We start from the raw sequence: 14,407 nt of genomic DNA on the forward strand, positions 1-14,407 counted from the left end.
CCATCAGGGATCCACTGCAATTAGTAGAAAGAGGTAGATAAATCCATGTATCTCAGCACAGATAGGGTATATTTGCATGAATCTGATGAGCTCTGGCAAAGTGGCTGGGAAACTCTGATTTACTGCATCAAAACATAGCTCATTCTCAATTTTGTCTTTGTTGATTCCTTTTTTCCTCATCTTCTAAATATTTGAATGATTGTCATCTTGTCTTTAAGTTCTCTAATTTTCTCTCTATACTCTTCCCCTCAAAGATCTCACCACACTTTCATATCTAATGAGCAATTAACTTTTACTTAATCCTCAATCTATAGCCTCATATATTATCTCTCTCAGGATTTCTGAACTTTTATTTTTACTGATGGACATTATCACTTGACTTTATAATTACTACCATGTGGCAACCCACTCCAGTACTCTTGTTTGGAAAATCCCATGGATGGAGGAGCCTGGTAGGCTACAGTCCATGGGGTCCCAAAGAGTTGGACATGACTGAGCAACTTCACTTCACTTCACCATGTAGGCAAACAAAATGAGCATCTTAGAAGAGAGAAAATAGGGATATACTATATCCATTGAACTACATGTATAGCACCAATTGTCCAAGTCCATAGGGTGGGGAGCCGTCTAGGTGGGAAATTTAAGCGATCACCACAAGACTTTATCTTCTAAAATATCTCCACAATAGATAACCTTCTCTTGGGACAAATCAGATTTAAGGAAGGTAAGTGGAAAGTGGATAAAGAAAGATATTGAACACAGGGCTTGGGCTATGAAAGGCATTTCTGGGAAAGGCCTTTGGAAGCGGATTTGGGCAGTCAGGGGTAACTTGGTACCTTTGAGAATTTGGGGAGGGCAGGTAAGAGAGAACAGAAAGGTGGTGAAGAACACTTTTGCCCTTTCCATTTTTTTGCCAAAGCAAATGCCTCAAGAACATCTTACTCCTCCAGCCAGGTGATCAGGATTAGTGAAGGCCCAGGGGCTGTCCTCGCTCACTTTGATAAAAGCACTCCCCTGAATTTTGTGCTATGAAAGTACTTCCATGCTACTCCTTTATTAATCATCGTGTAACAGATGAGTGGCAAGTGGGAAAAATTTGGCATGGGAATCTACAGCATCATTACATAATAACTTATTATATTTGTATGCAGCAGTTTCTTAGAACTCCCTTTTGGTCTTGTGAAAAAAGTTACATGGCTGAAATTCAGGAGAACTGGGCTGCCAGCCAGCCCAGTTCTGACACTACTTTCTGTGATTTCTGGAGGGCAAAATATTTCATCTCTTTTGGCCTCAGTTTCCTCAACTGTAAAATGAGATTCGATCAGATAATTGTTAAATTCCTTCTAGTACTAGAATTCTGTAACTGTAAATGCAAGTCTTAGATAGCTCTGTGATTTTAGGCAAGGCTCTTCTACTCTGTGCCTCTGCCTAACCTTAGGGGTTTTCAGATATTCCTGTGGATTTAGCTTCAGTGCTCACCTTAGGGAATAAAACACCACCACTGATCTGTTAGCAGTACAATGGGCACTGCATTTACTGAATGGCCCAATTTCACCAGCTGCAGAAAGATGAGAAGCGCTTTACTATCTCCAGGAAAAAAATCTTGTGATGAATACATTCTTGTAATAGTTTGGTGGAATTGTTCTTTCTGACTCAAATAATGTTTTGGAGAAAAATAACATTGTGTAAGGGTATTAGAATTGAATGCAGTGACTTCCAGATAAGTTTTTTATTTGGTGCTTCTGGTTATCTTCCCACATGGCATTTTAGGAACTCATTACATTGGACTTATAATGCAAATGATACAGACAATAAGAGGGTAAATATGATTGAACTGTTTAACAGAGAAAATTAACTGCCACCCTTTCACTTTGCCAGTTGTGCCAGAATGCATATGTGAAATGAGGTCAATGAGAGATTTTTCACTTTTATCCTAAATAGCTGATCATCTATCATGTCTTTTAATTTATATTAAAATAAAAGTGATTTCTCAATGAAAATAAATCTCAGTGAAAATAAAAGGAATCTGTTCCTTTGATTTTTTTCCAAGAAAAGCAAGAAAAGGCATTTTTACCAAGTATAAATGAGTGTGTTTCAGTAGCAACAGCTTTTGTTTCTAACTTTAGCAGATATATGTTGTTGACAATGTAAATCTAAAAAAAAATCATATGATGTAGAATTTAGTATCTCTTGCAACTTAGTTAAGAAAATGTGATGCATCTAATGTTAGTCTTTATTATTTCGACTAGTTTGTCTCAATCAAAGTTGATTTTGCTCCCGCAGGGACTTTGATAATTTCTATAGACAATTTTTGGTTGTCACAAATGGTTGGAGAGTGAGTACTGCTGGCATCTAGTCCACAGAGGCCGGGGTGCTCTTAAACACCCTACAATGCACCCGGACAGCTCCCATAACAAAGAATTCCCAGGGTCAAATGTCAATCGTACTGAGGTTGAGAAAACCTGATTTAGACAATCAGAGTAACCAAAGATCATCTGATACAAGACTGAAGTCCAGCTAAGGTTGGGCAGCTATCCTTTGCCTCAGAGAGGAGTCAGGGTTTAAATGCTACAAGGCCATCCCACCAAAAAAAGTCAGTTTACTTAATATGGTACTGGTGGTTGTATAATTGCATGAGACCTTGACATAGATTTAACCCGCATAAAAGGGCCTATAAGGAAGTTCTAAATACCATATTTAGTTTAAAAGATGTCTTTCTCCATGAGATGACAGCAATAAGTAGGGAGATTTTTTTAAACTCTTGTGCCACAAAAGGTATATTTTATTTTATTTGGGAGCAGTTGAGAATAATGTTGACTCTGCTGTCCCTTCAGTTCCTTGGGAAAGAGACAAACACTGGGAAAAAACTTGGCAATGCATAAAATCAAGAGCTAATTATAGTCCAGGAGCTATGAATAGATAGTGAACAACTTATACTGAAACTCCGTAATGATGCGATTTAAATAATGCTTTTGAAATGCATTTGCATTTTGTGAGCATTTGCAGTTTTTGCTACATGCTTAATTTATAGGCAATGCATAGACTTTAAAATAATTTAACATTTCTATAAATACTTTAGTGTTTATCTTTCAGTTGCATTCTATGTTTTAGTACATAGTCCTAGAAATATCACGTTAGAAGTAGATTCTATGGGAATGAGATACAATCTAATTTCATGTATTAAGGTTTTCCAACGGGTAGTATAAAACAACAAAATCATAGCTTGGTGGTATGATAAAGAGGGAGAAGTAAAATTTGAAGCTGGGATTGAAAGGTCAACAAGAAAGGCAGTTAAAAATGGGAGAAACAAAAGTTTGGGGCAATAGTGTGGTGTTTGACTGACTGTCCCAATGCCACTGTGAAATGCTATGGTTCCAGTATTCAGTGGGAGAGACTGTGAGGTAAAAGCACAGGTGAGAGAAGAAACACTAAGTAATGAGTAGAAAAGAAGGGAAAAGGACATTCACTTGCATCCACACTGGACAATTCAGAAAGATAATAAGGCTTCAATTCATTTTTTTTCAATGCACAATGATGCTAAACGAAAGTAGTGAAAATAACAAATATCTGAGGATACATGGATTTCTTTACCTTATTGTTTTCATCATTGAATATCGTCTGCTTATTTCTCGCTGGTTCTTTTAGTAGGTCAATGCAATCATCATGGAAGTCTTCCAAATTCAGATTCAACTTTAAAACATCTCCCTGCTGTACAAAGTGAAGATTAGTGAGAGCCTGGGCCAGTAAAGTTGGCAGTTTTCAGCAAATGTATCCCACAAGAGGCTAGCATACGCCCATGAAGTGATTTATACAGTTATTTCAAGGTTTCATTCCCCTTTCTACCTCCTCTGTTGATAAAAGTTCACTGCCAATTAAAACTGGTTGTTCAAAGGTCCAGTAGGAAGAAGGTTCTTGTTATAATAGGGGAATACCAGATACTTACCTGCCTCCTGAGAAAGCTGTATGAAGGTCAAGAAGCAACAGTTAGAATTGGACATGGAACAACAGACTGGTTCCAAATAGGAAAAGGAATACGTCAAGGCTGTATTTTGTCACCCTGCTTATTTAACTTCTATGCAGAGTACATCATGAGAAACACTGGGCTGGAAGAAGCACAAGCTGGAATCAAGATGGCCAGGAGAAATATCAACAACCTCAGATATGCAGATGATACCACTCTAATGGCAGAAAGTGAAGAGAAACTAAAGAGCCTCTTGATGAAAGTGAAAGGGGAGAATGAAAAACCTGGCTTAAAACTCAACATTCAGAAAACTAAGATCATGGCATCCTGTCCCATCACCTCATGGCAAACAGATGGGGAACCAATGGAAACAGTGACAGACATTATTTTCTTGGACTCCAGAATCACTGTGGACAATGAGTGCAGGCATGAAATTAAAAGATACTTCCTCCTTGGAAGAAAAGCTATGACCAACCTAGACAGTGTATTAAAAAGCAGAGACATCATTTTGCCGACAAAGGTCCATTTAGTCAAAGCTATGATTTTTCCAGTAGTCATGTATGGATGTGAGAGTTGGACTATAAAGAAGGCTGAGCACCAAAAAATTGATGCTTTTGAACTGTGGTGCTGGAGAAGATTCCAGAGAGTCCCTTGAACTGCAAGATCAAACTACTAAATCTTTAAAAGAAATCAACCCTGAATATTCATTGGAAGGACTGATGCTGAATCTGCTGCTGCTGCTGCTAAGTCGCTTCAGTCGTGTCCGACTCTGTGCGACCCCATGGACGGCAGCCCACCAGGCTCCACCGTCCCTGGGATTCTCCAGGCAAGAAGCTGGAGTGGGTTGCCATTTCCTCCTCCAATGCATAAAAGTGAAAAGTGAAAGTGAAAGGTGCCATTGCCTTCTCCGATGCTGAAGCTGAAGTACCAATACTTTGGCCACCTGATGTGAAGAGCCAATTCACTGGAAAAGATCCTGATTCTGGGAGAGATTGAGGGCAAGATGAGAAGCAGGTGGCAGAGAATGAAATGGTTGGGTGGCATCACTGACTCAATGGACATGAGTTTGAGCAAACTCCAGGAGATAGTGAAGGACAGGGAATCCTGGTGTGCTGTAGTTCACAGTGTTAAAAAGAGAGGGATGTGACTTAGCTACTGAACAAAAATATGGCAACAGAAGATACTCTATACTACCTGGAACATGGGCATTAGGCCTTAAAGAAACAGGCATACTTCTCAAAGTGTACATGTTACATCAACTCTAAGGATTTGGGCAGACATTTACTGGGGAGATTCAGCTCTTACTTCTAACTCTAAAACTTACACTGGTTTATGTTATTTGATAAATTACTCTGCTTTGGTATATACTCTATACCTAATTCCAAAGTGGAATGCAAATTAGTACAACCACTATGGAGAACAGTATGGAGGGTTCTTAAAAAACTAAAAATAGAAATATCTATTGATCCAGGAATCCCACTCCTGGGCATATAACCAAAGAAAACCATAATTCAAAAAGATACATGCACCCCAACATTCATTACAGAACTATTTACAATAGCCAAGACAAGGAAGTAACCTAAATGACCCCTGACAAATGAATGGATAAATAAGATGTGGCACATATATGCAGTGGAACGTTGGCCACAAAAAGAATGAAATAATGCCATTTGCAGCACCATGGATGGACCTGCAGATTATCATAGTAAGTGAAGTAAACCAGACAGAGAAAGGCAAATATCATATGATATCATTGATATGTGGAATATGAAAAAAATATACAAATGAACTTATTTACAAAACAGAAAGAGGTTTACAAACATGCAAAGCAAACTTATGGTTAATTACTATACATAAAATCAATAAGTAACACGGACCTGTTATATAGCACAGGGAACTATACTCAATAGTTTGTACCAACCTATAAGGAAAAAGAATCTCAAAAGGAATACATATGTGTGTGTGTGTATATCTGAATCACTGTGCCACCTGAAAATAACATGATATTATAAAACAACTATACTTTAACAAAAAATACAATAAAGTGACAGTTGTGGAAGGAATACTAGATTTTGAATTATAACTAAAGTCCTACTCCAGATCTACCACCACTGAGTGTGAGTCCTCAAATAAAACATTTTTACCCTCTCTGTCTTTTTAAACAAAGAAAACAACATCTACCTTATTACCATCACAAGGTTATTTGGAAAACACTGAGGTAACATTTATGAAAATCCTCTGTAAATATCAAAATTCTACACAAAGAGAAAGGATTATTATCACTATTTTAACCTTGACAGGGATTTCCAGGCCTGCTTTTTTCATGAACTCCTGCAAAAGAGAGCCATAGAGTCAACCTTAAAAACAAAATCCAGACATTTATGCTCTCATAGAAACATCTGTAAAGTGTTAGCATCCTTTGGCAGGATTTTGTTCAAGCTGTAACTCCTAGGGGCAATGCTGATGCCTGTTTCTCTTGCCATAGAGGCCCTTCCTCATTTCTATATCCACCCAAATCAAAACTTTTTTGAGCTACTGAATGATTTTTTTTTCTTTTTCTGTACCAATCCTTTGGATGTTTACTATAAAAGCCAAAACCTTTATGGAAAACCCGTTTTAGGCAAAGCATATTGTTAAATGTTGTGTGGGATGCTGAACTGAACAGGGTTTCCTCATTATAATCTAGGAGAGTGGCTGGATGAGCACGGTAGATATATGTGATGATTATGGTAGGAAGGAGCACTGGCACTACAGCAGATCAGAGAGGGACTGATACAGCTAAGGAAGGAATTGTGCAGGAGGTGATATTTGGGTTTGGCCTTGAGAGAACGATTTAGATAAGAGAGATGGAAGGTCATGTACGTGAAGTACAGTACTCCGCCTTTATGTGTAGAAGATACATTCCAAGACCCACAGTGGATGCCTGAAACCTCAGAAAATACTACGTATACGTTACTACATTTTTTTTCCAGTACATATATATCCATGATAGAGTTTAATTTATAAATTAGGTAGCTGCTGTTGCTAAGTCGCTTCAGCCGTGTCCGACTCTGTGCGACCCCATAGACGGCAATGCACCAGGCTCCCTCATCCCTGGGATTCTCCAGACAAGAACACTGGAGTGAGGTGCCATTGCCTTCTCTGAAATTAGGTAGGGTAAGTGATTAATAACAGTGATCATAAAATATAACAAGTATAGCAATATATTGTAATAAAAGTTATGTGAATATGGCCTCTCGTAATTTAAAACATAAAAAATATTTACTTTTGGAGTTTTTCATTTAATATTTTCTGATTGATGTTGACTTCAGGTACCCAAAACTGAGGAAAGCAAAACTGTGGATATGAGGGACGACTGTAAAATTTAGAAGCAGACCTGGGAGTGTGGGGTAGGAGACCGCTGAGGTAGGAACCAATTGTGTGGAGAAGCACAATGGTTTGAAAAGAAAATCAGTTCCAGAACACTGGAAAACCTTGAGTCTGAACTTCATTTGGTAAGCAAACAAGAGTTTGTAGGTAGGTGTTTTAAATTTAAAAACGACACCAGCAGTATCATCTAGCAGGAGTCAATAAGTAGGGGGCTCCTGACTAGCAAAAGATAATCCAGTGGAAAGTTGGGAATGAGAAAGAGAGGGTACAACTCTGACTCCAGGGGTTGTGGGAGGAAGGGGGAAAGTGGAAGGAGGCAGAGAGTGGAAACAGCTTTCAGGAAGAATAGCATGAAGATGAAAAGCTGGAAAGGAGTATCTCTTTAAGAGAGCATATGTTTTAAGTGGAGCTCACTTGGTGATGTACAATATAAATGGGAAAAATGCTATAGACGGCAGCAAAGAGTGAAAAAGAGCAATTATTTTTTGGGCTGTGTTTCAAAAGTCAGGAGAAGAGACACATCCTCAGGGGTTGGGGTAAAGGTGAGGAGGAAATGAAAAATGTTGAAAAAGATAGTATAAAATGTAAGGTGCATTCATACATTACTGGTGGCATTATAATTGCAAAATATTTATGGAAAGCAAAGAATTTTTGTGTAATAATAATACAAAAGGTAATAATAAAAAAGAAAGAAAAAAGTTTCATGTACAAAGATGTTCACTATAGTGTTATTTAAAATGGTAAAAATGGAAAAATCTAGATTCTCAACCAAAGGAAAAAAAACAATTTGATTGGATGCCCACTGAATTAAAAGCTTAACAAACTATTTTGAACAGAATGTTACTCAAATATCTGACATGGAAATTCATACAGAAAAAATATTTGCTGAAAATAAATATAATTCTGCTCCAAACTGCAAGAGCACCATTATGTCTCCATACCAACAGAAATCCCACTAATAATCATGGATGTCTTCACATTCAGTACTCAGGGCTACCCTGTGATAGCTTCCTCTATTTCCTGTATTTTATGGATCAGGAAATGGAGACTCAGGGTCATTAAGAAATATACCCTTAATAGATTAAATCCCCATTCACGAATACAATAATTTGGAGAGCTAGTATTCCTAGGTGGCTGTGTTTTACCCTAGAGTCTGTGCTCTTAATTACCTAACCACTGTTTCAATGCTAAATAACTGGTTCTTTCAGTCAGTTATGAAAAGAGCACTAATGAAATCAGCTTGGAAATGACAAAGACAAAAAAATACATATGTGTGTATACATACATAGGTATGTATGTATGCATGTATATACATACATTTCTCTATTTTAACTGGATTTTACCTAGATAAATCATAAACATATTTCCTATTTTTACCATCAATTTTATTATTCCATGAAAGATGCTAATCGTTAGTTTAATATTTCCAGGAAGCTAAATGTTCAATGACTATAATACCTGAAGATTAGTTTTATTTTCTCTGGGGCCACAATGTGGAAGAGAATAAACTAACTTATGTTCATTATTTATGAATGAAAACATAAGGATACTGACTAAGCAACTTAACAACAACAATATAGACTTTTATTTTAACGGCACACATTTATCCATTAGGATATGATCCATAAAAATGTAAATGAGACACCTTAATTGCGCTTAACCCTCATTCTCAGCAATATTTTTGGCTACAGTGATGGGAAAGAAACAGAATTAACTATTAAAAACAACCAAGTAATTATGTTAGAAAGCTGTGAAACATTACGTCCCTTGAGAATTTGCATTAGAACATCTTTGCACCAGAAGACACTTGATCCACACATTTTAATTTATATCTTTTAAACATACATATTCTGGTAAGAAGAAATTACCTTCAGCTTTTCTTCAAGCTCTGTGAGAGAGCTACATAATTCAGTGATAGATTCAAGAACTTCTTTGTGTTTGGCCACTATTTTCTCAGCATATTTCTGCCCTTCTTCAAAACCTGGGGAGAAGAAGGGTTAAAATCATTTTTGAAGGTCAAATCCTTAGCAGAAAAAAAATCCCAGGCTAAATCCCATTAATTTATCCTAGTGTCTGACACTGGGCCTATAGATAGTAAGCACTTACTAAATACTTGTTGAATAGACAAAAGCATCATTGGAAAAACCAAGTATTCTAGAAAAACGGTTACATTTGCTGTACCACATCCCTCTTATGTAACCTAAATAGTGTTGTTATATTAATATTCATAAAGCTCCACTCTAACCTCTTTTCTCCTGTTCAAAACATTCAGCTGTTCTTCACTACCTAGAAAGTATACAGTCAAGGCCCTCTGTGATATGGTTTAGACCTGCCTCTCTCAAAATATATCTCCCTAATTCCTTCACATACTTAATATCTGACCAAACTGAACTAGCAACTTTTCTCTCAAAATCCACACAACCATTGACTATTCTTTCCTGTATGGGGAAAGAATACCCATACCCCTGTCTCTGTTGGGATAAATCCTACTCACTCTTCAAGGTCTACCTCCAATGTCAAGATCTTTGTGGAAATATTCTTCATCTTTCCCAACTGGATTTTCCTCTCCCTACTGGAGTAATAATACAAGTATCTATTGTGTAGTGAGTGCATCTTATTTGCCTGTGGCTAGGCACTTTATATGCATTAGCTAACAAAATCTTCCTCTAGAAGGTTCTACTGCATTGTCCAAGTGAGGAATCCCAGGCTCAAAAGAGCCTCTTCAGGTAACCCAGACAATCATTGCAAGAACAGAGATTTAATTGGACTACTGGACTCCACAGCTCAGACTAAAATGGTATTATACATTGTTATAGACTGAATTGCATCTCACCTAAAATTCATATATTGAAAACTCAACCTCTAGTATCTCAGAATGTAACATTATTTGGAGATGAGGTCTTTAAAGGTAGATAAAGTTAAAAAGAGGCCACGAGGGTGGGGTGCCAATTCATTATGACTGGTGTCCTTAAGAGAAGATCAGAGAACCTGGGGTGCTTGTGCACAGAGGGATGTCTATGTGAAGAAGGAGCAAGAAAAGAGAAACCTTGGTAAAAACCAACTCATTGCGCCCCTTGATCTTAGACTTCCAGCCTCTAGAACTTTGAAGAAATTAATTTTTGTGATTTAAGCTACCCAGTATATGATATTTTGTTATGGCAGTTCTAGCAAACACACATTTTAGACGTTTCTCACTACATTTACCATATTGTGACTTCTAGGCACAGACTGTGGATTCCTGAATGATGGAAATGGGTTGTATAGGTCTTTATATCAATCACAGCTCCATAATATCACCTAATGGCAGAAAGTGAAGAGGAACTAAAGAACCTTTTGATAAAGGTGAAAGAGGAGAGTAAAAAAGCTGGCTTAAAACTCAACATTCAAAAAACTAAGATCATGGCATCCAGTCCCATCACTTTATGGTAAATTGATGGGGAAAAATGGAAACAGTGGAAACTTTATTTTCTTGGGGTCCAAAATCACTGCACACAGTGACTGCAGCCTTGAAATTAAAAGATGCTTGCTTCTTGGAAGAAAAGCTGTGGCAAACCTAGACAGCATATCAAAAAGCAGAGACATCACTTTTCTGACAAGGTCTGTATAGTGAAAGCTATGGTTTTTTCAGCAGTCATGTACGGATGTCAGAGTTGGACCATAAAGAAGGCTGAGCATCAAAGAATTGAAGCTTTTGAACTGTGGTGCTGGAGAAGACTCTTGAGAGTCCATTTGGACAGAAAGGAGATAAAATCAGTCAATCCTAAGGAAATCAACCCTGAATATTCATTGGAAGGACTGTTGCTGAAGCTGAAGCTCCAATACTTTGGCCACCTGATGTGAAGAACTAACTCACTGGAAAAGACCCTGATTGAGGGCAGGAGGAGAAGTGGGTGACAGAGGATGAGGTGGTTGGATGGCATCACTGAATTAATAGACATGAGTTTGAGGAAACTCCAGGAGATAGTAAACAACAGGGAAGCTTGGTGTGCTGCAGTCCACAGGGTTGCAAAGAGTCAGACATGGCTTGGTGACTGAACAAAGTATGTAGTAAGTACTGAAAAAATTTTTTGAGATAAATTTATTTGTATTAAAATTCTAGGTTCAATAATGATGCAAGATGCTAATACTATTCCTTAAGTATCTTACCTGATGCAAATTCTAAAAAATTCATAGCTTCCAAACTGAACATATGAAAACTCATGCTGTTCATTTATTCATTCAGTGATCATTTAGTCATCAAATAATTGTTAAGCACTTAGTATGTACCATGAAGCAGTGAATTAACAGGCAAAATCCCTTTTCTCAAGGAACTTATACTCCAGTAAGGAGAGCCAGATGACCACATATAACCATAAAATATGTCAGTTGGTGAGAAGGCCAAGAATACAAACAAGGCAGAAAGTGGGATTTTGCAAGACAGGAGGATAATCACAACTTTTATGGGATCTTTGTGCTGAACTTCAATAGCCACTTAAACCTAGTGATAAAATATATTTCTCTTACCCTCAAGGAGCTTATGCTCAGTTGAGAAGACAGACAAATGAAAAGGTAATTATGCTACAGTGTAAAAAAATATAACAACTGAAGAAAACATAAACCACTTCATGGGACTGGAGTGCCTCCAAAATTTTTTAGTACACTTATACAGTAGGAATGAAACATAACGTTAGTTTTCTTTAATTTTTCAATTCATATTTTATTATTTTTATGTATTTGCCATTTCCTTTGGAAAATTATTACTAATTCATTCTCATTTAATTTAGTATTAGTTAATGCAATAGATGCTATTCTAGAAAATTTTTATGGCTATCCATGGAGAGTGAGTGCTTCATGTAACAAGACAGACTATCCAACTGGCAGCAGCTGTGGGCAGCCAAATGAAGCACTGTTGCTCCATCTTTGGGGGCTATGTTTGCTCTGCCACTAGGAATTACTCGTGTTAATTACCTTGTAGTTAACAGTGTCAAGGAATTCATGAAATTATTCTTACACCCTCAAGGACTGTCACTCTCAAACGAGCATTTTAAATGGGGGCCCTCTTCACATGGAAAGGCTTTTCAGAGCAACAGTCATGGAGAAGAGGAAAGCACAATGCGTGAGATGATGATGTGAATTCTCCCATTTATTCCACAGGGCTTCCCAGGTGGCTCAATGGTAAGGAATCTGCCTACAATGCAGGAGACACCAGAGATATGGGTTTGATCCCTGCATCGGGAAGATCCCCTGGAGGAGGTAATGGCAACCCACTCCAGTATTTTTGCCTGGAGAATCCCATGGGCAGAGGAGCCTGGTGGGCTACAGTTCATAGGGTTGCAAAGAGTCAGATACGACTGATCACACAAGCATTATTTATTCCACAAATGAGAGAAAGACAAGGGAAGACCCTCCAGCCCTTTCTTATATCCACAAACCTTAATCCTCATAGAAACATGAAGTCTGTAGACCTTAGTCTTAGCTTTCTACCTACTTCAAGGACTATGGGAGTTGTGTATAGTTTTGAGGACTTACTCTAATCGAAATTAGATTTCATTTTTGTCTACATAAGCTGAGTACTATTCTGCTTTTAATGGGAGAGAAAGGGAAGAGAGAAGGAGGGCTTACAAATGGCCATTAAAAATCCACATGCTTTCATCTTCTGCAGCCAGGAGTTCCTTCCTCTATTCCCTATTATTCACTTTTGCTCTTATCTCGAACCTTTTCCCAGAATAGGCTGGCGTAGTGAGGACCCTGAGGGCTTGCCATGCTCTGCTGTCTGCTAGGTTCACTAGAAATTCATCCAGTGGTCAATCAATGGGTATCTTAAAAGAGACTTCACCGTATAAGCGCTGAGCGAGGTCACTGATCTCCTGAATCCTTTCTTCTTGCTGAGGCACTGAGGGTGTGATAAACTTTTTGAACTGCTGGTGGAGAATCTCCACTGCTTCCTTGGTCTTGCACTCTGTGGAATACTTTCCAACTCTGACAACTGTGGCACTTGCATCTTCATACCAAAAGTGACACTAAATTAAAATGGGAGAAAGCACAGATTATTTCTTCATTTTGCCCACTGAAGTAATTAATGTGAACTCTTTTTAAGTCCTCAGAAATGAAACATCACAGCATAATCATATACTTTTGCACTTGGAAATTAGAGTCAGATAAGAAAGTATGGAAATCAATTTGATTTGTCTGCTTTCTTAGATTTGCCTGAAATATAATTCCTAAAAGTTTCAGACTGACAAGAACTTACATTCTAAAAAAAGCATATGGCACTAAAAAGAATCCAAATATCAGCTAAAGGTAAGAAAAAGCTCAAACACACAAAACCCAGCCTATTTAATTGAAATCATTAACAATATATGGATAAAGTATTGCCCAAATAACACTCCAACAAATACATTCTTTTAGGAATAAGATTTAGTCTGTAGATGGAGGAAATATCATTTGAAGAATAGCATTTGACCTTTTCTTGATAGAAAATAGTCATATTTTCAAAGCATAGTGGAGAATTGAGACAGTTTCTCACTAAAAATAAATAACTGTGATGAAAGAAATGGGTCTGACCAAGGCCAGAAGCACTTATGCTGAGTGAGAAATAGAAACACATGACTCTGTTAGGAGTTGGCTTTCAATAAGTGCCATAGAAGTACAGCAAACCTATACATCAGATATGGAAGAATGATCATTTCAATCCTCCTAATGTGGTGTTAAATCTAAAAGCTCTATTGCATTATTGGGAAAGAGAGATGCTTTGTAACTCAGAATTATGGTCTACAAAAAATGCTCAAGATCTTCAAGTGTAGAGTTTCTTCACTATGAAGTGTGCAAATAATGACTTTAACTGCCAGTTTTGTATAATTTATGTATACTTTGCCATTTATCCTCTTGATAAAAATGAAATAATACCAATAAGAATTTTTATACCTGAAAAATCCAATCAGCAATTTTCTCTCTAAACATTCTCAAATTCTGTGAAATAAGTCATTATTGATTATTTTAGCAGATACTCAACAGTGAATATAATTAGCTCCATGATGATTAAACATCTTGAGTTGAGAAATGAGAATTTCTTGTATGTTGCTGGTAAGAAGAGTTAAA

At 37.4% G+C, this 14,407-nt stretch overlaps 1 protein-coding gene across 4 annotated transcripts in view; it reads right to left on the reverse strand.

Annotated features, from left to right (window-relative positions):
• CCDC141 (coiled-coil domain containing 141) overlaps positions 1 to 14,407 on the reverse strand; it is a 235,062-nt gene that overhangs the window by 10,655 nt on the left and 210,000 nt on the right. For 2 of the 4 annotated variants that reach the window (XM_040227725.1, XM_040227723.1), the window contains exons 20-22: positions 13,146 to 13,329; positions 9,199 to 9,311; positions 3,592 to 3,708 (exon numbers count right to left, since the gene is read on the reverse strand). In XM_040227725.1, coding sequence (XP_040083659.1) covers positions 3,592 to 3,708; positions 9,199 to 9,311; positions 13,146 to 13,329 — 414 coding nt within the window. The remainder of the gene's footprint in view (positions 1 to 3,591; positions 3,709 to 9,198; positions 9,312 to 13,145; positions 13,330 to 14,407) is intronic. The other 2 variants (XM_040227724.1, XM_040227726.1) reach the window with 2 other exon arrangements.

This window comes from Oryx dammah, unplaced genomic scaffold, assembly GCF_014754425.2.
Source record: "Oryx dammah isolate SB20612 unplaced genomic scaffold, SCBI_Odam_1.1 HiC_scaffold_27, whole genome shotgun sequence".
NCBI lineage: Eukaryota > Metazoa > Chordata > Mammalia > Artiodactyla > Bovidae > Oryx > Oryx dammah.